A 25,517-nucleotide genomic window follows, 5' to 3' on the forward strand; every position below is an offset into this window, starting at 1 on the left:
CTCAAGGCCTACATTAGCAGGAAGCTGGACTGGAAGCAGAGCCGGGACTTGAACCCAGGCTCCACCCCCTTTTGGGCGGCAAGTGTCCCCAAGCAGCATGTTCATTGCGGTGCCACGGTGCCCACCCCTGTGTTTCCTGAATCGAAGAAATACTCAAGTGTCATGTTTGTGCTATTATGCGTGCTATTGTTTTTTAATTTTCAAATTTCCCTTCTCATTGCCAGCATATGAGAGTGCGCCTCGCCTGACTACCATGTTCACCTTGTGCTCTGTGATCTTGCTATACTCGGCTATGGGGCCCAGTGGAGTGGTTTTTTTTTTGGATAGATTTTGTAGAGTTTTTTTTTTTTATCATTTGTTTTGTTTTCTATGTAGACAATTATGTCACCTGAGAATTAAGACAGCTTTATTTCTTCCTCTCTGGTCTGTGTACTTTGCATTTTTTTTTTTTCTTTTGGTCTTATTGCACTAGCAAGAACTTCCTCCACCTGCATTTGGAAAACAGTCCCATAGCCCCGTTAGAGAAACGCGGTGAGGATGCAGCTGGCTTCTCACGTGGCTTCCCTTGCGGTACATCCAGGGCCCCAGCGTGAGCTGCGCTGTTATGCAGCCCACATGGGCGAGCTCGGGGCTCGGGGCTCGGAGCTCAGAGGGAGCCAGGGCAGCGTGCAGTAGGCCTGGTTTTGGACCTGGAGGGGGCTCCTGGGTCAGTGCACTACCTGCACTGTGTGTGTTGGGGACTTTGTGGCGGGTGGGGCAGAGTGACAGGCAGGGGGGGCTGTGTCCCCAGGGCTGTCCTCACCTGGGCTGTCCTCAGCAGCTCCAGATCTGGGCTCAGCACCCTGTGGAGCAGAGGTGTGGTGACCTGGGCTGCAAGCGTTCTCCCAGGTTGCATCAGAGGCTGCATCGTGGCTGTGGCTGTGACTGGGGAGGGGTCCACCTGCCACCTGTTTATCAACATCAGCTATGCTCCCAGGTGGGCTCTGCAGGGCCGGGTCTCTGTCAGGTTGCTCATTGTATGGATGGGGAAACCGAGGCAAGGTGTTGCTGACACAAGGACCCAGGGCTGTGTGTGGGGCCAGGACACGTGTGCCTGGTGGCTCGGGGAAGTGAGACCCCGTGTGCGTGCTGGCCTGGCTGTTTCCGCTGGCGATGCAGTCCGTTGGGAGGTGCACATTATTTTACACGCCCGGGACCAAGGCTGAATAATGCTGAGGAAATCATGACATGCCATCATTAAAGTCACAGCCCAATTTCAAAGATGTCAGTGTGAAAAACGTGCATCTTGAACTGTGAAAACGAGTTAATAGGCCGGTGCCGTGGCTTGACAGGCTAATCCTCGGCCTTGCGGCGCTGGCACACCGGGGTTCTAGTCCCGGTTGGGGCGCCGGATTCTGTCCCGGTTGCCCCTCTTCCAGGCCAGCTCTCTGCTATGGCCCGGGAAGGCAGTGGAGGATGGCCCAAGTGCTTGGGCCCTGCACCCCATGGGAGACCAGGAGAAGCACCTGGCTCCTGGCTTCGGATCAGCGAGATGCGCCGGCCGCAGCGGCCATTGGAGGGTGAACCAGCGGCAAAAAGGAAGACCTTTCTCTCTGTCTCTCTCTCTCACTATCCACTCTGCCTGTCAAAAAAAAAAAAAAAAAAGAAAGAAAACGAGTTAATAAAAGTAGAGTGTTTCATGCTATCATCATGTGTTGAATCGTTCAGGTGCCTCAACAGTTCAGTCTTTCACATAGGAGAATTCCCACTGCATCAACAGTTTTATCTTAGTGCAGCGATTCCCTTTCCCCCTAATAACCCACACTAACTGAAAATCTCTTTTATCTTGCATATTAAGTTTTCATTGGAAAGCATTTTTTTTGTGCTTGTCCCAGAAAATAAAATAAACCTTGTTACAGAAAAGAGTTCTATAAAATTAATAGTCATATAAAATTAGGCACGCGGTGGGAAACAGCCTCCTCTGCTTCTCCCAGACCCCGCTTTGCAGGGAAGATCTCTACGGGCATTTTGGTACCTGTCCTTCCAAACATTTTAATGCATCTGTTCATATAGTTATATAATATTTTTTTTTTAAAAAAAGATTTGTGTATTCATTTGAAAGGCAGAGCCACAGAGGGAGAAAGAAGGAATGAGAGAGAGAGGTCTTCCATCTCACTGGTTCACTCCCCAAATGGCCACAACAGCCGGAGCTGGGCCTATCGGAAGCCAGGAGCCAGGAGCTTCTTCCAGGTCTCCCATGCGGGTGCAAAGGCCCAAGCACTTGGGCCATCTTCCGCTGTCTTCTCATGCACATTGGCCGGGAGTTGGGTCAGAAGCAGAGCAGCTGGGCTTGAAGCAGCCCTCTGATACAGGATGCCAGCATTGCAAGCTAGCGGCTTAACCTGCAGTGCTGCAACACCAGCCCCAGAGCCCACGCTCTTGGCCGTGTTGCACACATCGCTCAGCATGGAGAGAGATTTTTTTTTTTTAAAGAATGGAATCAAAAGGAACCTACTGTTGTGGGATGACCCTGTGCTTTTTCTCCTAAGCAGTCCTATGGACATCTTTCGGCGTCAGTATTGGAAGAACTGTTCCGCCTTTGGCCAGTGCAAGGGCTTCCCCCGAGGCCACGGCTGAGTGTGTGCGGCTCAGGCCCCGTGCGTAGGCCCGGGGGGCTTCGAGCACTGTCTCGGCGTCCCTGCGCTCGAGACGACCAACTGCACGCTGCTGCCTCTGAGCACCTCTCTGATCCTTCCCTTGGGAAATTATTAGGTTGATCTTCTTCCAACAGCTTTGTGGTTTTCATTTCTGCAACTTGATTTCAACCCAACCACAGTCCCAGCATTTCAGTTCCATGTACCCGAGTGGCATGCAGAGGGGTTGGCTGGTGCGCTGGTCCCACTGGAGTCCCGGAGTGCCTGGTGGCGGAGACTCAGAGAACAGAGCGGGGTTCCTGGCCCAGGGCTGTCCCTGTCCTCCCTCCCCTCGGTCCTGGGCTGGGAGGGGCGTTGGTGCAGAGTTCAGGATGAGGCACGTGTCCCCTGGGTGTCCTCACTCCCACCTGCTCCAGAGGCCCCCTCAGCCACACAGCCTGGCCTCTGCACTTAGCAGTGCAAAGCACCACTGCCATCCTGCGCATGTCCTGAGCACATGGGATCCTGTCAGCAATGGACTGATTGGTGTCACTGTGCTATGGAGGGGAAACTGAGGCTGCGGGGTGGGAAGGACTTGGCTGTGCAAGTTGCTGGTGGCAGAGACAGGGCAGAGCTCAAACCCAGGTCTTCCTCTCCATTCTGGGTCCTTTTCTCTGTTGGGGACTGAGGTCCCTGGCTGGGCTGCACCTGCGGTGTGTGGTCACCATGTGTGGCGCTCATCAAGGCGTCTGGTTCTCCCCTCCTCCGCCCTCTGGAATGGGGTGTGGGCATGTGAATTGCTTTGGCCACTGACATATGGGCAAGTGTGTCACTTCTGGATGGCATGTGTGCAGGTGTGTTGCTTCTGAGTGACACGAGGCAGGTGTTGCTTCTGTGCAGGTGCCTATAAGACTGGACGTGCTTTCCTGTGCCCTTGGCTCCGCTTCAGCCAGCCTGGAGGTCTCGTTTCCAGAGAGTTACGTCATGAGTGGCAGTGATGAACAGGGCCTCCTTCCGACCCGGGCACCCGTTGTTGTTACAAGTGCCCAGGATCATTTGTAACCACACACAACTTTGCTTCTGCTGGCTGACATGCTGCGTCTCCTTGGCAGAAACCTCTCAACCGCCTCCAGCCTCAGTTTTACCTCCTGCAAAATGGACACACTCATTCCCGCCCTGCTGGACGGGACTCTGCCTGAGGGCACTGATGAAAGCAGAGGAGAGGGAGGGCTCTGTGGGGCTGCACAAGAAGGGAGCAGGCGTGCAGGAAACCGAGCGCCCCTTAGTCCAGGCAGTTTGGGCTTGCCTAACAGGTGTGCTCCCGTTGGCAGGTGGCCCTACCCCGGGCGGCGGCGCCCCCTGGCACCTTCGAAATGTCCTCAGTGACTCCGTGGAGAGCTCGGATGACGAATTCTTTGATGCCAGAGGTGAGTGAGCCCATCCCCCTATCCCTGGCTGGGGGCAGGTGAGGGGGAGACTCCTGCTGGGGGCTGGCAGCCCTCGCCACTCTGTTCCCCACTCTGTACCCACCTGATCCGTGAGGGTCCCAGAGTTCATCCCCTGGCTGCGCCCAGAGCATTGCCAGGAGCTGTCCTGGGTGCTGGAGCTGCTGCAGTATCCAGCAGGCACCGGTACTGCCCTCATCCAACTTGTGCCCGAGCAGGAGGGGCTGGTACCAAACAGGGACACAAAGGAAACCCAGGCCACAGAGAGACGCCATCAAGCGAATGCACTGAGTGTGAGGATTGGGGACCCTCGTGCAGTGTGTGTTGGTGGGGAGGTGGTTACCCACGCTCTACACAGCTGGGGAGCAGGAGTTGGCCACCGACAGGCCGGAGAAAGAGCCTTCCAGACAGGACAGCAGGAATGACAGCTCTGGAGTAGCAAGGAGTGGGGGAACACTCTGGAATGTTTCAGAGGTGTCACAGGGAGGTGATGAGCAACGGGGCAGGAGTGAGAGGCGAGGCTGCAGGGGCCAAGGGGAAGAGTGGCCTCGCTGCTGGCCGGGAGCCGGGGATCTGCAGGACTGTTGCTCACATTCGGTGAGAGACAGCTGTGGGCAAGGAGGGGGGCCTGCCTCACGCTGGGACCTGGCAAGCGGCTCTGTGTGGGCTGGGGTGGCAGAAAGAGGCACCTGCTGGGTGCAGAGAGGCAGACACCAGCCTGAGTACAGGCCCGGGGATGAGAGCGCACAGGGCAGATACATGGTGCCATGGGCAGCAGGGGTTTAGGAGAGAGTCTAGAAGTGTGGGAGCAGGTGGGGGGAGTCCTGGGGCTCTGCACCCCACCCTGCACCTCACTCTGGGATGCCGCACATTTGGGGTGCAGACTTGCTCCTGACAAGGGGCCCGCTGCACACTGAGGGGACGCTGGGAACATGGGCGGGTCTTTCACCTTCCTGGACCTCAGTGTCCCTGTCGGCTCTGGACTCCAGTAACAGAGACCACCCAGTTCCTGTTTCTGAAGGCCATGTGGCTGGGAGGGGGAGAGCTGGGGAGCTGTCCTAGGAGGAGAGCCCCACCCTGATGCCAGCCCCACGCTGGTCCATCTGGGACCCATTTGCATCTCCTGTTGGCATCTGGTTGCAGGAGCAGCGGGGGCAGTATCTCTTCAGGAACTGACCCCCAGTGAGACCACAATGGCTTCAGCTTTTTGATCCTAGGCTAATTTCATTTAAAGCCCCTGTGCGGCTCGTCAGGGCTCTGTGCTCCCCACCCCACCCCCGACGCCCCAGCCAAGCTGCAGTTGAGGGTGGGGCAGGTGGCCAGGGGTGGCCTAGGGGCCACCTCCATCCCTGGGGCCCTGTTCACCTGCTTGTCCTGGGAGCCGCTGTGGCGACTTCCTGACCCTCTCCCCTCCCTGTCTGGCTCCATCCTCCCCTGCCCTGATGTCCTGCCCTTTCTGGGATGACACTGCCCCCTCTCTCTCTTCTCCCCACTCTCCCGGGGCCACACTCTCTTCCTCTCTTTCCCCTCTTCACTCTCTGTGCTCCCCGTGGGACTCCTGTCTCTGCCCTCCCCCTTCCCTCTCCCAGAGCTTCCACCCTTGGCCTCCCATCTGCCCCCCACGGCCTCCCTGCCCCATGGCCTTGGCGGGCTTCCTTGGCTCAGGGCCACACGAGGTGGCATCAGCCGTCTCTCTCCCAGGGCCCAGTCCCACCCAGCTCGGCCAGGCTATGGACATCCAGGTTCCTGAGCAGCCTTCAAGGGGTCACACCCCTGTCCTTTGTCCTGCAGCCCAAGCTGAGTCCTGCCCCTGACCTTGGATGTGGTCTCCATCCTCAGCTCTGAGCAGGGCTCGCACCTGCTGCTTCTTCAGGTCCCACTCGAGTTGTGGTGGAGCCAGCTCATGACCTCTAGCCCCATGGGAGCACAATGGAGCATTTCCCTCACCTAGTGCCCGGATACCTCTACAGCCTCCGCGCATGTCCAGGCCGGCTATTCCTCCACATGTGCGGGTTTTCCCAGGGAGCCAGGAGCCCACCTTCTCTGTCTCCTGGCACAGAGCAGCAGGGCTGGCAGCCAAGTCCTGGGGAGCTTCATGCTGCTTGGGGGGTACGTGGCATGGCCACATGGGTGCTGGGCATCCTTCTGTCCCCAAGAGTTCCAGGTACAAGCCCCTGCCCTGCACCCTAAGGTGTGTTTACACCAGGAGATACCTCCTTGCTGGGGACCAGCACTGAGCAGGCCCTTGGAGAGGTTTGTGTTCTTCCTCCTTGGTGCACTGGTGGGGAAACTGAGGCCAGAGCCTGGAAGAGACCTCCCAGGATCACACATCGAGGTGGCAGTGGGGGACTGGGTCCAGTGTCCAGCTCAGTCCTTTGCCTGTGAATTGTCCCGGGACTGGCACCTTCCTCCCTCCCTTTCTGCAGCAGCCCACTGGGCCAGTGCTGGGGCTTACCTGGTGACATCATGGGTCTTCCGGCACTGAGCCGTCACTCCTCTTCCTCTTGAAACCTCCATGGGCCTTGTGTGGGGGCCATGGCCCAGCTCTGTGGAGGTTTGGAAGGTGCAGAGTGAAGGCAGACCTGGCATGTCCAGAGCGGGTGTGGCCTCAGACCCAGATGTGTTGGGGTGGGGAGGCACCTCCAGGTATCTAAGTCTGACACCTGGCCCATTGGAAGGTTGGGAGCCCGAGGCCAGAGGAGGTTGCTCAAAGTCATACAGAGGTGGAGCAGGGGCTAGAATTCAGCCAAGAGACAGACACAGAGAGCTCGTCCGTCTGCTGGTTCACCGCTCAAACGCCCACAACAGCCAGGGCTGGGCCAGGCCAAAGTCAGGAGCTCGGAACTCAGTCTGGGTGTCTCACGTTGGTGGCAGGGACCCAAGTACTTAGCCACCAGCTGCTGCCTCCCTGGGTGGCGCGTTAGCAGGCAGCGGGACAGAAAGCCGAGGAGCCAGGCACTGGGATCTGGGGATCCCAACTGGGGTCTTAACCGCTGTGCCAAACACGCACCCCGTGACTCTGTCCACAGTACTGATGGCGCTTCTGCCCATCAAGTGCCAGGTGCAAGGGGACACGGGAGTGGAGAGACCCCGTCCTGGCCCTCCAGGAGCGTGCAGCTTGGTGGCTCGCAGGTGGTGGGGAGAAGACAGTGCCAGCAAGTAAGGACACTGAGGATCACCGTGCATAAAATATCGTAAAGGAACAGACGCCTCAGCAAAATGATGCCCCGGCGGTAACAAGGCCCATGCGAAGATGTTCAGCGTCATTCATCATTAGAGCGATGAAGGCCCCACTCTGTGCCTCTGAGAATGGCCAGAGTATGCAGGAATGGGAACCTTCCAGCTCTGCCAGCCGGGTTGTACCAGGGTGCAAACGTGTGGGACAATAGACAGCAGCTACTTGGAAAGTTCATCAGCCAGAAGTAAGACGGGACCCGGCCCCTCCACGCCCAGGCCAGGGAAGCAGGTGTTGGCCCACGAGTGTTGTAACAGCTTTATTCATGGTAGCGCCGAACTGAAAAGAGCACAGACACGCGGCAGTGAGTGAGTGACCGGAGGAGCCCCTGGTGCTACAACAAGAATAGAAAAGTGACAGCGTGGACCAGTCTGGGAATGATGGTGCTAAGTGGGAGAGGTCAAACCCAGGCACAGCCCGCACTGCGTGACTCCATTTAAACAGAGCTCTGGAAAACGTGAATTCATCTGTGGTCACTGGAGCGGATTGGTGGTCACCAGTGGACAGGAGATAAAAAGAGGCAGGAGAATGTTCTGGGGGGTTGGCCAACGTTCGCTACCTTGATTGTGGTGATGGCTTCCCAGGTGTACACGCGTGTCAAAACTCACCCCATGGTGCGTTTAAATGTGTGGTTGATGGATCGTCAGTCATGTGTCATAGTGGCTTCCCACCCCCCACCCCCCATCACGTAAGGGCATGCGGTGGAGTGATCAGGTGACCGACAGCCTCCCCGGCTGCTGTGTCCTTGAGCGAGGAACAAGCCGCGAGCAGACCTGGGGGCAGAGTGTTCTGGACAACGGCGCTGCTGGTGCAGGGCTCGGAGGACGGAGCGCGGCGTCTTGGAGCAACGGCAGGACGTTGCAGCCTGGGCCCCCTGTGGCCGCAGGCGGGGTGAAGGCCAAGTTCCGCCAGGGGCCAGTGCCGTGGATGTGCTTCCCTGTCCAGGCTCCAATGAGGAGGAGGCCAGAGACTCAGAACGCAGAGGAACCCCCCGATGGAGCCATGCCTGGATGGTGAGTGACTGAGCTCCTCGGTATGGGTGATGACGATGGCATGCTGACAGGTAGTCTGGACGAAACCATGGGCCTCAGAGGGACAGCTGAGCTGTTAAGGGAGCTCAGCTTCCACAGGCAGGGTTCCTGGCCATGCGACGCCGAGGGAAGATGACTGTGACTTTCAGAGGTTGGAGCTGGAGTGGCCGCCATGCGCGGCTGGCTATGTCAACGTGGTCTCTTGGTGTAGCAAAATGTTCGTCTCCATCTAGAACTGTGGGATGCTTCCTTCACTGGACTCTTCTCCTCGGACACAGAGAAAGCCTCAACTGGAGTCGCAAAGCCACCAAGCGCGCAGACGCAGGCCCAGCTCTTCCCAGGAACGGAACCGCTCCGAGACAGTCTGAGTGCCCAGGCTCGCACCAGCAGGCCCAGCCCGGCCCCTGAGGTTCTGGGTGACCATGGGCCAGTTGTGCAGCCAGGAGCCGATAAAATGAGGTTGCCAGATGCCACCTGGAAGGTCCATTGCAGCTCTGGACACGCCATGAGGCTCCTGGCCTGGCGAGGCTGTGTTGGCCGTTAGTGCCCAAGGCCCAGTTTTGGTGGAGGTGCCTGGCCCTCAGCTCCTTCCTCTGGGTACAGACCTGAGCAGCCAGGGCGGCCGAGGCTGGCAGGGCTGGGGATGCAGGTGAGCCCAGCGTCTATTTCCAGGGCACAGCAGGCCATGGTAGCTTGACGCAGGGCAAGGCACGGCCCTCTCACCCTGGGCAGGGCAATGGGTTCTCCAGGGTGGGAAATGCCTGTCTCTGGTCACCCCTCTCCCCTATGTGTCCCCTCTCAGGGCCCGCGGAGGCTGGCGCTCCCCTCTCCCTTGCCAGGGGGGAGGCTGGGCCAGAGGAGCTGGACTGTGTGCCGCAGACTGTCAGTGGCTCCAGCTCCTGGTCTCCCGGGGCAACCAGGAGAGGAAGGCAGTGCAGGGACGCGATGGCCCCATTTCACAGACAGAGGCTCCAAGGCAGGGTCGGGGCTTGCAGAGAGCGAGGGCCAGGTGTCCTGGGGTCTCCCAGGCCCAGGGCACGAGGAGCAGGAGTAGAAGGACGCAGGGTCGGAGGGCAGGTCTTCCTCATGGTTGTGCCGCTGCCTGGCTGCTGCGTGAGCTCAGCCAAGCCTCAGAGTCTGTGCCCACAGGAGAGAAGCCAGCCGCAGGTGGGCGGGGACTGGAGGAAGCAACACCTCAGATCCAGTCCCAAAGGCTTTCCCGGGGCTGGGCCAGGTAGGGACCGCCTCCGTGGTGAGGAGCGAGGTGGTACTGGCAGTGGGAGCCATCTGGAGGTGAACCTGCAAGGTGAGGGTTAGCGATGGGGTACCCAGAGGCTCCCAGCTCTAGGTCCCAGGGCAGGTTGGTGTGGTGGGCGTGAGGACAGGTGGCTCAGGACAGGGTCTGGAGGAGGTAGCCTGGCCCTTAGCTTCGTGGAAAACATTTCCCACCCCAGCAGCAGCGATGGAGGCCTACGGCAGGAGGAAAGGCTGGATCTAGGCTTTGGCCAGGGTCAGGTTCCCACTGAGGTCAAGGTCAGGGTTGAGTCCATGGCGGATGAGGCTCAGCTTAAAGCTTAGTCAGCAGGGATTGGGGCTTAGTGGGGGTGGGGTGGATGCTAAAACCATTCATGCCAAGGTCGCAGAGAGTGGAGGAGAATGAGCCTGCGGGGGGCAGTCAGGAAATCCATAGTCAGGACATTTACCCCAGTGAGCTCTTTGTGGTCTCTGGGGTCCTGGGGGGGACCCTGACACAGTGAGGGAAGAAGAGCAAAACACAAAGCCCCCTCTGCCTGAGGGGCTCCAAGAGGAGCTGTTTGGCTGCAGCTTCTTGTGCATGCGTGTGCACATGCGTGTATGTACGTGTGTATGTGTTTGTGCACATATGTGTATGCATGTATGCGTATACACATGTGGGTGTGCGCACACCTGCATACGTGTGTGGGTGTGTGCACACATGCATGTACGTGTGTGCACACGTGGGTGCACGTGTGCATGCATGCATGCATATATGCATATGGTGCGTGCAGTATGACATGCATGTGAGTGTGCAACACATGTGTGTACTTTTATGCACATATGGGCACATGCATATGTATGCGCATACACATGTGGGCGTGTGCACATATGTACACGTGTGTGGATACATGTATGTACATGTGTATGTGTTTGTGCATGTGTGTATGTGTGTGCATTGTGTACGTGCACGCATGCCTGTATGTATGTGTGTGCATGCATATGTGTGTATGTGGCTGCCACCCAGGGGACAAGCCCGTTGTAGCCCAGTCTGCTTGTCACGAGCAGGGACAGGGAAGAGGCCCAGAGAGCAGGAGAGAGGTGGAGAGGTGGGGTTGGGAGGATGGGGTGCCATTGGGGAGACAGGCAGGCTGGAAGGCAGGGAGCACGCAGAGTGAGCAGGGCCACGAGGGAGAATTGGGGAGGGGGAGAGACAGCGACCAGAGTGGAGTGGGACGTCCTGAGGAGCAGGGACTCCAGCAGAGACAGCGAACTCAGTGTGAGTGGGAGAGGCCGGGGAGGGGCTTGTGCACCCAAAGGAAGTAGTGAGGCTCCCGGAGAGAGGAGAGAGCAAGAGAGCCTGAGCCAGAGGCCCAGAGAGGGGAGCAGATGCTCAGAGAACATCCCGGAGCCTGGGAGAAGCCAGGGACACATGGGGACCACAAGAGACGGAGATCCCCTGACAGGGACCCAGAGCAGCCAGACCTGAGGGGCACAGGGCCAGATGCCAGGCGGGAGGGACAGATGGTGGGGCTGGGCCACACACTCCTCAGGAGAGAGGCCAGGGCCGCGGGAGGGATGCTCGCCCCTCTAGGTCCCAGGGGACCCCATGGGCTCTGCTGGCCTTGCGTTCCCCTCCCCCCACCCCAGGAGAAGGCCTGATGCACTGTGGGAAACCCGGAGCCAGGATGTACCATGCACCTGCTGCATAGCTGGCGTGGCACCAGGGCCAGGACTGCTGCAGGAGGGAGGCTGTGTCCCATGCTGCACACCGATCCTTAGGGGTCCAATCCCTGCAGAATAATGGTGAGAATTAGAGTAAACAGCCAGCCACATGCTTGGTAACTGAACCAGGAGACAGAGAACTCAAGGTGACCCCTGCTCTGGACCTGTGGCAGGATGTCATGGGGACAGCATCCCAGGAGTGGGTGTTGGGACACAATCCCATGTGACGGTGATGATGGCAGTGTCTGGCTGTGCTCTGTGTGCTGGGCTTCCTTGTCAACAGCACCGTTCATCTCGTTCAGTCCTCGCAGCAAGCCATGACACAAGCACTGCGGTGATCCATTTCACAGACGGGGACACTGAGGCCCATGAAGGTCCCATACCAGCAGTTGGCAGCTCCAGGGTTGAAAATAGTCAGCCCGACACCAAAACTGAGCTATCACCCTCTCTAAACTCTGCCTCCCCAAGGGTCATGTCTCATTTCTTTACAGCATCTCGGCTAGTGTAGCTTTTGCAAATTTACTGTGAAATTATTTGACAGCGTGCTAGGAAGAGTGATGGAAGCAGAGTTGGTATTGCCATATAAGAGCTAGGACAGCAGCGACAGTGGTGGAGGGGCGCACATAGCTCACACGTGGCAGAGCTGGCACAGGGACCGTTGCACAAAGTTGCTCACAGGTGTGAACCTGCCACAGAGGAAACCTGCTGGGAGTTGGGATTGTGCGGTGCCTGGCTGGGGTGTCAGGCAGCTAATCTGGTAAGTCCAGGGCAGGCCTCTAGAACTCTTGGACTGGTCTATGTGAGTTTGAACCCTGGCTCCCGCCACTGACCTTGAGCAAGAGTTACGCAGCTACCTCAGTGCCTCAGTTTCCTTGTCTAGAAAATGAAGGAAATGTAATTGTACCTTTTAGTACTGTTATGAAGTTAAGAGCGTTAATATTTGGAAAGCACTTCTGAACACCTCAGCGTACAGCAAGAGAAGTGAGGCTAAATAGATCATTTAGTAAGTCAGCCAGGAGGGGGCGCCCTGCCGGAGCTGCTTGCATGACCGTGCTGCGGTGTGGATCAGAACTCTGGACAGCTCCCAGAGCGGCGGCTCCGCCATGTTGGTTCCATCTGCTGGGCCAAGTTCTTTGGCGGTGGAATGGGTCTCACTCCTCTGTTCTTAATTATCCCATCTTGAGGGGCCTCCTCCACGCCCTTTGGTGTCTGTTCTATGAGTGGGGGTGGGTGGGCACAGAGCTCTCCAGGAAGGCCTGCCTCTCCAGGTGTGTGTGGTGGTGGGGGGGGGACGCACCCCCCGTGGATTTGTTCTGGACGAGCTGTGCTCCTGGGGATGGGGGGCTGCAGCAGATGTGCGTGTTGCATGTGCAGGCCCCAAGGGCTGTGTGCAGGGCAGTTAGAGAACAGTGCCCTGCTGACTCTTCCCAGGGCAATCACTACGCTCAGACAGGAAGGGGGCGAGGATAGAGATGGGGTGGGGGAAGGGGTGTGGGAGAATGGCAGCACTGAGAGGTCCCTAAAGGTGAGATGAGGACCAAAGGTTGGTTTCTTTCTTTCTTTAACATTATTTAAAAAATATTTGTTTATTTTTATTTGAGAGGCAGAGTTACACACACACACAGAGGGAGAGACAGAAAGAACGAGAGACAGGGAGAGGGAGAGGGAGAGGTCTTCCATCTGCTGGTTCACTCTCCAAATGGCCATGACAGCTAGAGCTGGGCCGATCTGGAGCCAGGAGCTTCTTCTGGGTGCAGGGGCCCAAGGGCTTGGAACATCTTTTACTGCTTTCCCAGGCTATAGCAGGGAGCTGGATTGGAAGAGGAGCAGCTGGGGCTTTCAAACCAGTGCTCCTATGGGATGCTGGCACAGCAGGTGGCAGCTTTACCCGCTACATCACTGTGCCAGCCCCAGACCAAAGGTTTCATACAGCTCAGGGATTCCTTAGAATTGGAAGACTTCTCCTCTGTGGGTTACTCTGGAACTCAACTCCGAGGGTGAGCTACTTCTCCTGTGAAGAGAGAGCCATCATGGCTATCACGTATGAGCACCTCCCGTGCACCGGGACCTCCACATCCTCTTTCTGCAGCCCTCATGACAACTGGGAGTTAGGTGTTGGCAGTCCCATTTCACTGATGGAAAACTGAGGCTCAGAGTCCAACAGTGGACCCCAATACAGAGCTGGCAAGGGACCCCAATACAGTGCTGGCAAGGGACAAGGTTTCACTCTTTCTTCCCAAACATCCTGCTTCTCAAGAAATGCCGCCTGCATGTCAGCCCCTCTCGTGCCAGCCCCTCTCGTGACTCCCATCTTCTGTAGCCAGTGGAGGAAACTCTGTGCCCAGTGGGGTACAACAATGGTGCCTTCTTGCAGGGCCAGATTCCAGGTGTCTTGTACCTGTCTGTAGCTACAGGCAAACTTCAACCCCCGCTCGAGGGAGAAGGAGATGCTCCCTCTGACACAGCTCCCGTGAGGGCCACCTGCACACAGTCCTACCTGTTTATGCCCACTCTGCTCCTTCCTGCAGAGGAAATGGCTGAAGGCAAGAATGCCATCCTCCTTGGGATGAGCCAGTGGAACTCGAACGACCTGGTGGAGCAGATTGAGACCATGGGGAAGCTGGACGAGCATCAAGGTGAGCCTCCAGTTCTCTCGTAACCTGGGTGCGTGCCTGTGCTTCGCTGGGCGGCTTGCAGAGCTGGTCACTGGCACTGAGCTGGCACTCAGGTCTTCTCTGAAGATCATCACTCTGGACCCCTCCCCTCACAGCATCCCCGAGGTCGGTGACTTCTGGGGACCTCTGTAGGGTTTTAGGTGACAGAACTTCTAGGGTACACCCATAGAGTCCCTCTGTCCATAGAATAGCCACACTAATTGCATGGGCAGTTGAAGGCAGTGGCCACAATATCCAGCATTGGACCAGGCTGAGGCCAAGAGCTTCTGGGTCTCCTCCATGGATGGCAGGGGCCCAGACACCTGGGCCATCTGCTGCTGCTCTTCCCAGGCCATTAGCAGGATTGGAAGTGGAGCAGCCGGGACTCGAACACCGGGATGCCGGCATTGCAGGCTGCGACTTTACCTCCTGTACCACAATGCCAGCCCCTGCGGGTGGTCCTGTGTCTGCTCTTTCCTCTACACCCAGAAAGGGGTCCACCCTGCAGCAGTACCTGGCATCATGAAAGGACAAACTCCGATTTGTATACTCACCCCCACACCCCCACCACTCTGCTAAGGAATGTGTGACTCAGACACCCTGAGCTCAGCAGGGGTGAGGGGAGGCCGTCTGAGCTGGGCGTTCTGTGGAAGGCAGGTGAGGAGCAGGCAGAGTTGCAGCTGTGGAGTCTGGGCCTGAACCTCAGCCTGACCACTCTGGGGCTTTGTGGCCAGGGCAAGTCGCATCACCTCCCTGAGCCTCTGTGTTTGCATCTGCAGAATGGGAGACTGCTGAAAGGTTTCGAGGCTTGAGTGAGATGATCCATGCCGAGTGCACAGGGCAGCAGGGGCTTGTTACAGTGTGGGGGGCGGGAGGGAAGCGAGGGGTCCTGAGCAGGCACAGCCCCGGTAGACGCCTCCGGTGCTCATGCCCGGGTGGATTAGGGGCAGTGCTTGCCTGAGTCCCAGCGTTGGCAGTTTCCTCTCAGAACACAGGAGGGCACAGGAGGGAGACAGGGAGGGGGTGGAAGAGGAAGCCAGGGACTTTCCAGCTGCTTCTGAGTTCCGGTTCCCTGCGGATTCGTCGCGTGCCTCCACAACACGACGGCTCTCAGCTCTGTGGCAGCATTTATGCAGCCACCATGGGATGGGGGAGGTGTAAAGACGATCAGCATGGCCTGGTCACCTTGCAGGAGCCTGGGCCAGATGCCGGGGAGAGGGCTGGGAGAGGAAGGGCTGAGAACACTTGCTGGAAGAGGCCGCCATCAGAGCCGGAGGTACGAGAGCTGACACTGGCGCCTCCTCCCAGTGTCCTCCCGATCCAGGGACCCCTCTCGGTCAGGATCATGGCCGGTCCCGCTTCCTCCAGGGACACCTGAGCTACCCTCAGCAGGGCTCCGAGTCCATCCCCAGCCTACACCTCCCTCCTGGGAGCCAGGTGGGTGTTTCCCATGGCCCCCCGCTAAGCTCCACCTGTTCCAAACAGAGCTCGGCTTTTTCCTCTTCGACTGCAACTCTGCGGTGGGTTCCATCTAGTCTCTCCTTAGCCATTTACATCATATGTTGCATAGGCAGTCTGCGATGGTGCGGGTAGCTCCCAGTCCTGGGGGCTGCTCATTCTGTTGTGCATGTGTGCACACACATGTGTGCATATGCTCATGTGTGTGTATGTGTGCTCACGTACACATGTGCACTCACGCTCATGTGCTTACTGTGCACACGCACACATACATGTATGCAGGTGCTCACACACATGTGCACGTGTACATACATGCACAGGTGTATTGCTCACATGCTTATTGTGCATGTGTGCTCACGATCACTTGTTAGCTATCCCCCAACCCATGCACTCCTCCCCTCTCTTCGGTGGGAGTCGCGCGTGTCCCAGCTTGTGAAAATGTCCTTGCAAGGCTGGTCTTGTGTTTCTTTGCACAAGACCTGAGTGTTTCAGTAATCCCAACTATTTTATCTGCTACATTGACAGTTTAGGGTTCCCATTCTCGATGGGTGGGATAAATTTAGCCCGCACTTCCATATGTGGCGCAGCCTGAGGGTTCTAATTACCCAAGTGTGACTTCTCTCTTTCTCACTGTCTGTGAGTGGCTCCTTCATTGCTCCCCCTAGGAGGTCTGGTTTTCAGTCCCTGTAGGGACGGTGTGGCCCTGCTGAGGACCCCTGCCCCCTGTCCCCCCAGGGGTGGGGCGCTGCACATCAGTGCCTTCCATGCGCAGGGTGACAGCACGCAGCCATCAGAGCCAGGGCACTGGGGGTCCCCCCCGCCCCAGCCCAGCTTCTGCTTTCGTCTCTGGATTCAGTTGCCTCCTGTTTCTGGCTCTTGAGTGTTGCCCATTGTTTATTTTAAACTTGGTTACGTGGTCACATTTCCCGCAGTGTTACCCAGCACACGTATTTTCACGGCAAGGGTTCTTCAGCATCAGCTCGGTGCCCTTACTTGTTATTACCCTTTTACAACTGCGTCTTGTGACTTTCATTTACTTTTTATTGTGGTAGAATATATATAACATAGAATGTACTGCTGGAACAATTTCATTTTAAACATGTATTTGTTTATTAGAAAGGCAGGGGTAGGTGGGAGGCTGAGAGAGAGAAAGAGATCTTCTGTCCTTTGGTTCACTTCCCAAATGCCCATAACAGCCAGGACTGGCCAGGTCAAAGCCGGGAGCTGGGATCTCCTTCCAGGTTTCGCCTGTGGGTGGCAAGGACCCACCTACTTGGGCCGTCACCTCCGTCTCCCAGGGTGCAGGTCGGCAGGGAGCTGGAAGGAGAGCAGAGCCAGGATGGAGCCCAGGCGCTCCCTCGTGGGATATGGGTACTGCAGGCAGCATCTGAAGCACTGTGCCAAGCACCCACCCTGTCACCACCTTAGAGTGTGCAGCGCAGGGGCGTGGTTGTGTAGCTGTCGCTACCATCTCCAAACCTTGTCATCGCTCTTGTGGAAGCTCTGGGCCGGTTAAACACACATTCCCTACCCCTATCCCCACCCCCACCCCCACCCCAGCACCTGGCAGCCCCCTTCTTTCTGCCTCTACCAGTTCCACTTCTCTGGTTCCTCGTGTCAGTGTGGTCACAGCATTTGTCCTTCTGTGCCGGGCCGGGCCGACCTCACCCAGCATAACGCGTTTGCGATTCATCCGTGCTGTGGTGCGAACCAGGAGCTCGTTCCGTTTTGCACCTGAATAGTTTTCCATTGTATGCACCGCATGTTGTCTGTTTCTCTGTTGACGGCCCCTTGAGTTGCTCCCACCTTTTAGCTCTTGTGCGTAACATGGCTATGAACAAATGCCCGTCTTACTTCCTGAGTATCTTCTAGTTGGGAGGAAAAAAATCCAACCATACAGATAAAACCCAAGTGCCCCTCGATTGCTGCTTCCATTTGAGACCCCGTGGCAGAGTTTTGCGCAGGTTAGGGGGTCTCTGGAGACAGAGGACAGCACACTGAGCGCCACAGCTTCTCTCTCTTCCCACTTCACAGCAGTCCTTGGGGCGCTTTTCATGAGAGTCTACCCGTGGTGGATTCGCCTGATTCTGCTTACCGGCACTGTAGTATTTCCTGCACTAGCTGTGCCATGATTTATATAACCGTTCTATTGTGATAGGCATTGGGATTTTTTGTTCTTAGAAGAACGCTCCATGGATTAAAAGTTCAGTTAAGCATTCGGGGCTGGTGTTGTGGTGCAGTGAGTTAAGCTGCTGTCTACAATGCCAGCATCCTGCATCAGAGTGCTGGTTTGAAACCCGGCTGCTCCACTTCCAATCCAGCTCCCTGCTAATGCACCCAAGAAGGCAGCAGAAGATGGCCGAAGCGCTTGGGCCCCTGCCTCTCTTGTGGAAGACCCAGATGGAGCTCCAGGCTCCTGGCTTCGACTCCTGACTGTTGTAGCCATTTAGAAAATGAACCAGCGGATAGAAACTCTCTTTCCCTCCTTATCCCTCTTTGTCACTCTTTCCAATAAATCAAAATGAATCTTGAAATTATTTAAGCATTGCCTTAATTGCGACAGACTCTGCTAAGTGGGTTTCCTAAAAAGCTGAGTGTAGTTACACCTGCACACCCACTGTGGATTGGATCTGCCAGTGCCCCACAGTCCTCACGGACCACATCAGACACAACTTAAAGTTATACCTGATGGGAGAGTGAGAATATTTTCTCACTGTTTTGTCTTTACTTGTTATCTCTAGAGATACTCTAGACTGAGTATTTTTTTTAGAAATGTGATCTTTTTTTTTTTTCTAAATTGTTAAAACATAGTTTTTACCCATATTCTGTTGGATTCTTTGTTCTTTGATTAATGGTGTTAGGAGATCTTATCTATAGTCTGGATATAATTTTTTAAATCTGTAATGTATTTGAAATAGTGCCACTTGGCTGTAATTTCTTAATTGTCCTAATGGTTTGTCAGTAGATTCTCTTGGGTTTTGTAGTAAAGAGTTGTATTATTTATAAATGCTAACAATTATATCTATGACACATTTTTCTTTTAGATTGCATCACATTTCATGGTGGAAAATTTTGCTTCATCCCCTTTTATGGCTGCAAATGATTCACTGTATGGATAGACCACATTCTGTGATGAGTGTGGAGTGGCAGGCTTCCTGCCTGATCTGTGATGCTCTAACGGAAATATAGATTTGAAAACTTTTATTTATTTATATTTGAGGTCAAGAGACGGGGGGAGAGAGAGACAAAGAGAGTGAGAGCAAATGTGAGAGAGTTTGCTCCCACTGGGTCTGGGCCAGAGCCAGGAGCCTGGAACTCCATGTGGGTCTGCCATGTGGGTGGCAGGGACCCAGACACTTGAGCCGTCCCTGCTGCCTCCCAGGGTACTCATTAGCAGGGAGCTGGAGTCAGGAGCCGGGGTGGGAAATGAAGCCCAGGAGCTCCACCGTGGGACGTGGGCCAGATGCCGGCCTCTGAGATGGAAATATTGTACTGCTCCACCAACTAGTGAGAGCCTTGCCCAAGGGTTCCAGAAATATCCTCCCCCTCGTTGCATAAATCCCTCTTTGGAAAGCGATGTCTTCTTTGTCATCTCCCATTGTTTATTTGTGTCTCCCGCACACCTTGTTGCCAATACATTTTACTAAAGATTATAATGATCTTCTCAAAGAAATAGATCTTATTTCTATCAACCAACTCTATTTTTAAGCTAATTTACATAAATCAGTGCTGGCTTTATTTAGCTCTCTCTCTTCTTCTTTCTTTGGGGTATGCTACTCACACTTTTCTAGATTCTTGAGATGAGTCGTTGATCATTCTTTTCTGATTCACATGGGCACAGGTCCCTTCCAAGGCCCTGGAGGCTCTCACAAGGTGACCGCTGGTTACTGTTAGGGGTAGAGTTTGCAAAAGTAAGATTTCATAATCATTTTTTTTTTCTTAAAGGCTACCCTGACACTGAGTAAGCTTCAGCTCCCACAAAATCTGGATCCAGTCACGTTGGCCACATCCTACAGGATTTGCATAAGTCACCTTCTCACTCTCAGGCATTTCTGAGTTGTTCTAAACCTACATTTGTGTTCTTTTCCTAAAGTGCTGTGTAGAACAGTTAACAAAAACCTTGGGGAATTGATTTTTTTGTTGTTAATTTTCAATGTTATTTAATTGTGATTAAAATAATTGACAGGTGCTATCTTTTTGAAATTCTTTCATATTAAAATATAATTGTGTGTTTGTGTGTGTGTGTGGGGGGGAGAGAGAGAAAGAGCCGGTGCCGTGGCTCAACAGGCTAATCCTCCGCCTTGCGGCGCTGGCACACCAGGTTCTAGTCCCAGTCGGGGCGCTGGATTCTGTCCCGGTTGCCCCTCTTCCAGGCCAGCTCTTTCTATGGCCCGGGAGTGCAGTGGAGGATGGCCCAAGTGCTTGGGCCCTGCACCCCATCGAGACCAGAATAAGCACCTGGCTCCTGCCTTCGGATCAGCGCAGTGCACCGGCTGCAGCGTGCCAGCCACGGCAGCCATTGGAGGGTGAACCAACGAAAAAGAAAGACCTTTCTCTTTGTCTCTCTCTCACTGTCCACTCTGCCTGTCAAAAATAATAATAATAAAAAAAAAGAAAGAGAAAGAGAGATATAAATATGTATATGTTATCTATTTATCTTGGGTTCCAGGTTCTCTACTATATCAAATATATCAATACAATTTTCTCCCTTCATTTTTTTCTTTCTTATTGACAATCAGATTTCTTACACATTGCTTTTCTGTATTTATACAAACCTGCATTCATAATTCACATTTAAAAACATAGTTTCTTGCATCATCTGGATTCAAATCAATCTGTCTTGTTGCTGAATAGGCAAGGACATTGGTTAGCTGCTGCTTTTCTCTTTTTAAAATTTTTAGTTTCATTTATTTATTGAATGGTGGCGGGGTGGGGGGGAGAGGGAAGGGGAGGCGTGAGCTGGTTCACTCTTCCTATGCCTGCAGCAGCTGGAGCTGGGCCAGGTTGAAGCCAGGAGCTGGGAACTCAGACCCGGTCTCCCAAGCTGGTGGTGGAAACCCGAGCACTTGAGCCAGCACCTGCTGTCTGCAGCATGAGCGGTAGCAGGAAGTTGGAGGACAGGAGCAGCCGGGACTCCAGCCCAGACCCTCCCATGGGGGATGCGGGAGTGCCAGGTGCCATTCCCAACCTCCAGCCAGCCACCCAGCCCTGGTCAGCTGTGGCTCCCCGGCCCCTGCCCGGTTGGTACCATGTTGTTGCTAACTGTTATTCCAACCGAATGGTCCGTTTTATTGCTTCTCTTTTTCTTCTTTTTGCTCATCACGATGGCTATGCCAGAGACTCTCCCCCACTTCCTTCCTCCTCCTCCTTCTTTCTCTTCAGTTGATTTTATTTAAGTGGGACTTACAGTTGGTCAAATCTGCCCTGTGTGGGGCAGAGTTCTCCCTGCTACTTCTGAGTCCCATGGCTCCCTCTTTGTCCTGGGAGATCTCCCAGGCACCTCTGCAGGCAGGGCCGGTGGGGAGGAACATCTTCCTTTCTAAACAAGCCTCTGATTCGCCTTCTCATCTGAACGCGCCTTTGTCACGTTCCCCGCCTGCCCTTGGTAGATCCTCCTCCGTGGCTTCCTGGCGGTTCCTGTTGTCGGGAGAAATCTGACGTCAGTTCGATTGTCGTCCCTTTGTGGGTAGTCTGTTCTTTCCTCTTCTAGAAGTTGTTAAGTTTTTTAAATGTTTAGTGTCTGAATGCTGAAATCACAAGCTACTTGCGGGTGGGAGGTTTCGTTGTCGTGGTGCCTGTTCGTTGTGTGAATTTTCCTTTGCCTGGTTCCTTCAAGCAGTTCTCCCTCTGTCCTGTCTCCCACAGCTGGTGTCAGAGCCGGGGCTTTCCTAACTCTCTCTCAACAGGTGCTTTTTATTCTTGTTTTTAGTTTTAAAGATTTATTTATTATTTATTTACTTGAAAGGCACAGTTGCAGAGGTCAGAGGCGTAGGCAGAGAGAGAGAGAGAGGTCTTCCATCTGCTGGTTCAGTCTCTGAATGGCTACAGTGGCTGGAGCTGCACTGATCCAAAGCCAGGAGCTTCTTCTGGGTCTCCCATGCGAGTGCAGGGCCATCTTCTACTGCATTCCCAAGCCCATAGCAGGAAGCTGGATTGGAAAGAGAGCAACTGGGACACACCCATGTGGGATGCTGGCACTGCTGGCAGCAGCTTTAACTGCTATGCCACAATGCTGGCCGCTTTATTCTTGTTCTTGATCCTGTTAGCAGACACAAGGGGTCTGTTCACCTGGGTGTCACCCAAAGACTAGGCTCAGAGAGCAGGCCCTCAGGGGAAACCTCTGTTGACTGTGATAGGAGACCGTGGCAGGTGCAGTGCCCTAAAGAAACTGCCTCCCTGGGGAGCAATGTGTTAGACGTTTACTGGAAGGGCTGGGGGAGGGTCCGGGACGCAGAGAAGGGGCAAGGGAGGCCCTGCCTGCTTGCTGGATGCACCTTTGTACCTTCTATGTTCAGAAATCAGGCTCAGGCTAGTTTCTTGGAGCCTGAACCAGTTCCATGTTTGTAGCAGTCTGGCTCCTTGGCAGTACAATGTTGCAAGATAATCTTTCCGCCAGCATCCTCTGGAAAGTAAACTGGGTGGAATTGGCTGTTTCAGATTCTTCCCGATGGCACGGGACAAGAGGGCTTCAAAACGTTCACACCAAGTTTGCATTGTATTTTAGTTATATTTTTCATGAATTAAAAATGTATTTATTTGAAAGGCAAAATGAGAGAGAGAGAGAGAGAGAGAGAGAGAGAGAGAGAGAGAGAGAGTCTTCCATCCAATGGTTCACTCTCCAAATGGTCACAACAGCAGAGGCTGGCCCAGCCTGAAGCCAGGAGCCAGGAACTCCGTCTGGGTGTCTCATGTGGGAGGCAGGGACTCAGACCTGGAGCCATCATCTGCTGCTTCCTGGGTGCCTTGGCAGAGAGCTGAACTGGTAGTGGGGCAGCTGGGACTCAGCCTGGTGCCGCAGTACGGGGCAGAGGGCGGCCCGGGCTGAGGCTCAGCCTGCTGTGCCCCAGTGCCTGCGCCTCCGTGCACTGTTTGAAGTCCCCTCATAGTCTCTGGCTGCAACCGGCTGCTCACCCGTTTCCCCCTCATCAGCTCTTCCCATTCAACTGCAGCTTTGGTTTGCTTTTTTCAAACCATTCTCTTTTCCGCGGGCTCTGATTGGTTCTTTTGATGAACAGCCTGGTACAGTCTCAGGGAGGCCCTGGGCTCTCCGTTTTTTTGAAGTCTCCTTCTGCTCTCCGTTTCCTGGCAGGCTGGAGTCGGGTGGGAATAGGCCACACACTACAGACAGGCACAGCTGAGGGTGGAGCACGGGGCTGGAGCTCTCCTGATTCTGCCTCCCTAAGGTGGCGCTCAGCAGCCATGACCACGGAGCAAGTGACACTCTTGCCCAATTTTTAAAAAAACGGAGAGCGAATTCACATGCCACAAAACTCACCTCCCCCATTTTTTTTAAAGATTTATTTATTTTACTTAAAAGAGTTACAGAGGCAGAGAGAGAGGGAGAGAGAGGGAGAGGGAGAGGGGAAGGGATAGGAAGAGAGAGAGAGGTCTTCCATCCACTGGTTCACTCCCCGGATGGCTCCAATAGCTGGAGCTGCACCAATCCAAAGCCAGGAGCCAGGAGCTTCTTCCTGGTCTCCGACACGAGTGCAGGGGCCATCTTCTACTGCTTTCCCAGGCCATAGCAGAGAGCTGGATCGGAAGTGGAGCAGCCGGGTCTTGAACCAGCGCCCATATGGGATGGCGGCACTGCAGGCAGTGGCTTTACCCTCTACACCACAGCACCGGCCACAGAATCCCCCCCTTTTAAAGTGCACAATTCAGTAGTCTTAGGGCACAGCCACCACCTTAGCCGGTTCCAGAATGTTGTTTTCGTGCCTTTAAGGGAAGTACCATACATTTTGCCAGTCACTCCCTGTTCTGGGATTTCCTATCAATGGAATCGAAGAGAGTGCGGCTTTTATGTCTGTTTCTTCTCCTTCGCGCGGAGCCTGAGTTTGTGCGCGACGCAATTTGACTTAGCGCTTCATTGCTTTGGTGGCTGCATGATGCGATCCGGCAAAGGCACACACAGCGTTCTGTGTGTTGGTTGTCAGTCGGCGGCTCCTGCTTTGTGGCTATAGGAAAGCCGCTGCTGTAAGTATTCCTTGAGGAGGGTTGGGTGGGCGTGTTCTCAGTTCTCTTGGGTGGGGATCTCTGGGAGTGGGACTGCTGTACCATACGGAAGTTCCGCTCAGCTTTCTGAACAACCGTCAAGCTCTTTCCCCAAGGAGCTGTGGCACTTGCGAATGCCACCACTAAGGTGGAAGACATCAGTTTCTCCACACTCACCAACACTTGCCGTCTTCTGCCCTTGTGGTTAGAGCCATCCTTTTTTTTTTTTTAAGATTTATGTATTTATTTGAGAGGTAGGGTTACAGAGAGAGGGAGAGAGAGAGCGAGAGAGAGAAAGAGAGAGCAAGAGAGAGAAAGAGAGGCAGAGAGAGGTCTTCCATCTGCTGGTTCACTCCCCAAATGGCTGGAATGGCTGGAGCTGAGCTGATCTGAAGCCAGGAGCCAGGAGCTTCTTCCAGGTCTCCCACATGGGTGCAGGGGCCCAAGCAGTTGTTCCATCCTCCACTGCTTTCCCAGGCCATAGCAGACCGCTAGATTGGAATTGGAGCAGCCAGGACTTGAACCACGCCTATATGGAATGCCAGTGCTGCAAGAGGCTTAGCCCACTATGCCACAGCACCGGCCCCGGCCCCGGCTATAGCCATTGTAACAGGTGATTTTTTTCTGCTTTGGGTGTTGTCCCTACATTGTTTGCGTAATGTCTTTGGAAGCACAAAATTTTTACCTGTTGATGAAGTCTAGTTTATCTGTTTTTATTATTCTTAGTTGTGTTTTAGACACCGATGACAGCCATTGGTTTATCTAAGGAATTGTTGCCTAATCCAAGATCATGAAGATTTATTCCTATATTTTCTTTAAGAGTTTTTTTTTTTTTTTTTTTTTTTTTTTTTTTTTTTGCAGCTTTCACTCTTCTGTTTAGGTCTTTGATCCACTCTGAATTTCTTTTGTGCGTGGTGTGGCGTAGATGTTCAACTTCATCTTGTGTTTGGGTAACCAGAGGTCCCAGCACCCATCATGGGGGAGACTGATCTTTCCTCCACTGAGCTGTCACAGATCGGTGGCTCACGGGTGTCCCACGAGTTTACTTTTGGACTTTGAATTCTATGCCAGCTTGTGTCTGTGCCGGTATGCCACACGGCCTCCATTGCTGGACACTTGAGGGAAGTCTGAGGTTAGAACGTGGGAGTCCACCAACTTTGTCCTTGGGCGACATTGTCTTGGCTAGCTTGCATTCCTTGCATCTCTGTGTGGTTTCAGCTGAGATGTTGACAGTTGTGTTGAATCTGTAGGTTAATTTGAAGACTGTTGCCATATTTTGCCACGTTATTCGTTCCAATCCATGGATATGGGATATCTTTACATTTATTTAGATCTTTGATTTCTTTCGAAGTTGCTTTGTGGTTTTCAGTGTGCGAGCTTTGCAATTGTTTTTATGAAATTTATTCCCCGGGGTGGGAGTGATGGAGCAGTGAGTTAGATCCGTGCTTGGGAAGGTTACATCCCATATTAGAGTGCCTGGGCTCAAGTTCCACCTCTGTTTCTGGCTCCAGATCCTTGCCAATGTGCCTGGGAGGCAACAGATCATTGACCAAGTCCTTGGGCCCCTGCCACCCATGTGGGAGACCCAGATGGAGTTCTTCTCGTGCCTTTGCACTGGCCCAGCCCCAGCTGTTGTAAGCATTTGGGGAGTGAATAGTGGATTGAAGATCTCTCTGTGTGTCTCTGTCTCTCAAATAAATACATAAAACTCAAAAATCATTCCTAAATTGGCTGGCATTGTGGCATAGCAGGCGAAGCTGCAACCTGCAGTGCCAGCATCCCCTGTGGGAACCAGTTCGAGTCCAAGCTGTTCTACTTCTTATCCTGCTCCCTGCTAACGTGCCTGGGAAGGCAGCAGGAGATGGCTCAAGTGCTTAAGCTTCAGCCACCCATGTGGGAGACCCAAAAGA

At 54.4% G+C, this 25,517-nt stretch overlaps 1 protein-coding gene across 1 annotated transcript in view; it reads left to right on the top strand.

Moving 5' to 3' along the window:
- The window catches only part of PITPNM3 (PITPNM family member 3), an 82,015-nt gene that overhangs the window by 12,556 nt on the left and 43,942 nt on the right, over window positions 1-25,517 (top strand). Inside the window, exons 2-3 of the mRNA XM_062216332.1 lie at window positions 3,944-4,039; window positions 13,810-13,917. Coding sequence (XP_062072316.1) covers window positions 3,944-4,039; window positions 13,810-13,917 — 204 coding nt within the window. The remainder of the gene's footprint in view (window positions 1-3,943; window positions 4,040-13,809; window positions 13,918-25,517) is intronic.

This window comes from Lepus europaeus, chromosome 18 (genome assembly GCF_033115175.1).
Source record: "Lepus europaeus isolate LE1 chromosome 18, mLepTim1.pri, whole genome shotgun sequence".
Taxonomy (NCBI): Eukaryota; Metazoa; Chordata; class Mammalia; order Lagomorpha; family Leporidae; genus Lepus; species Lepus europaeus.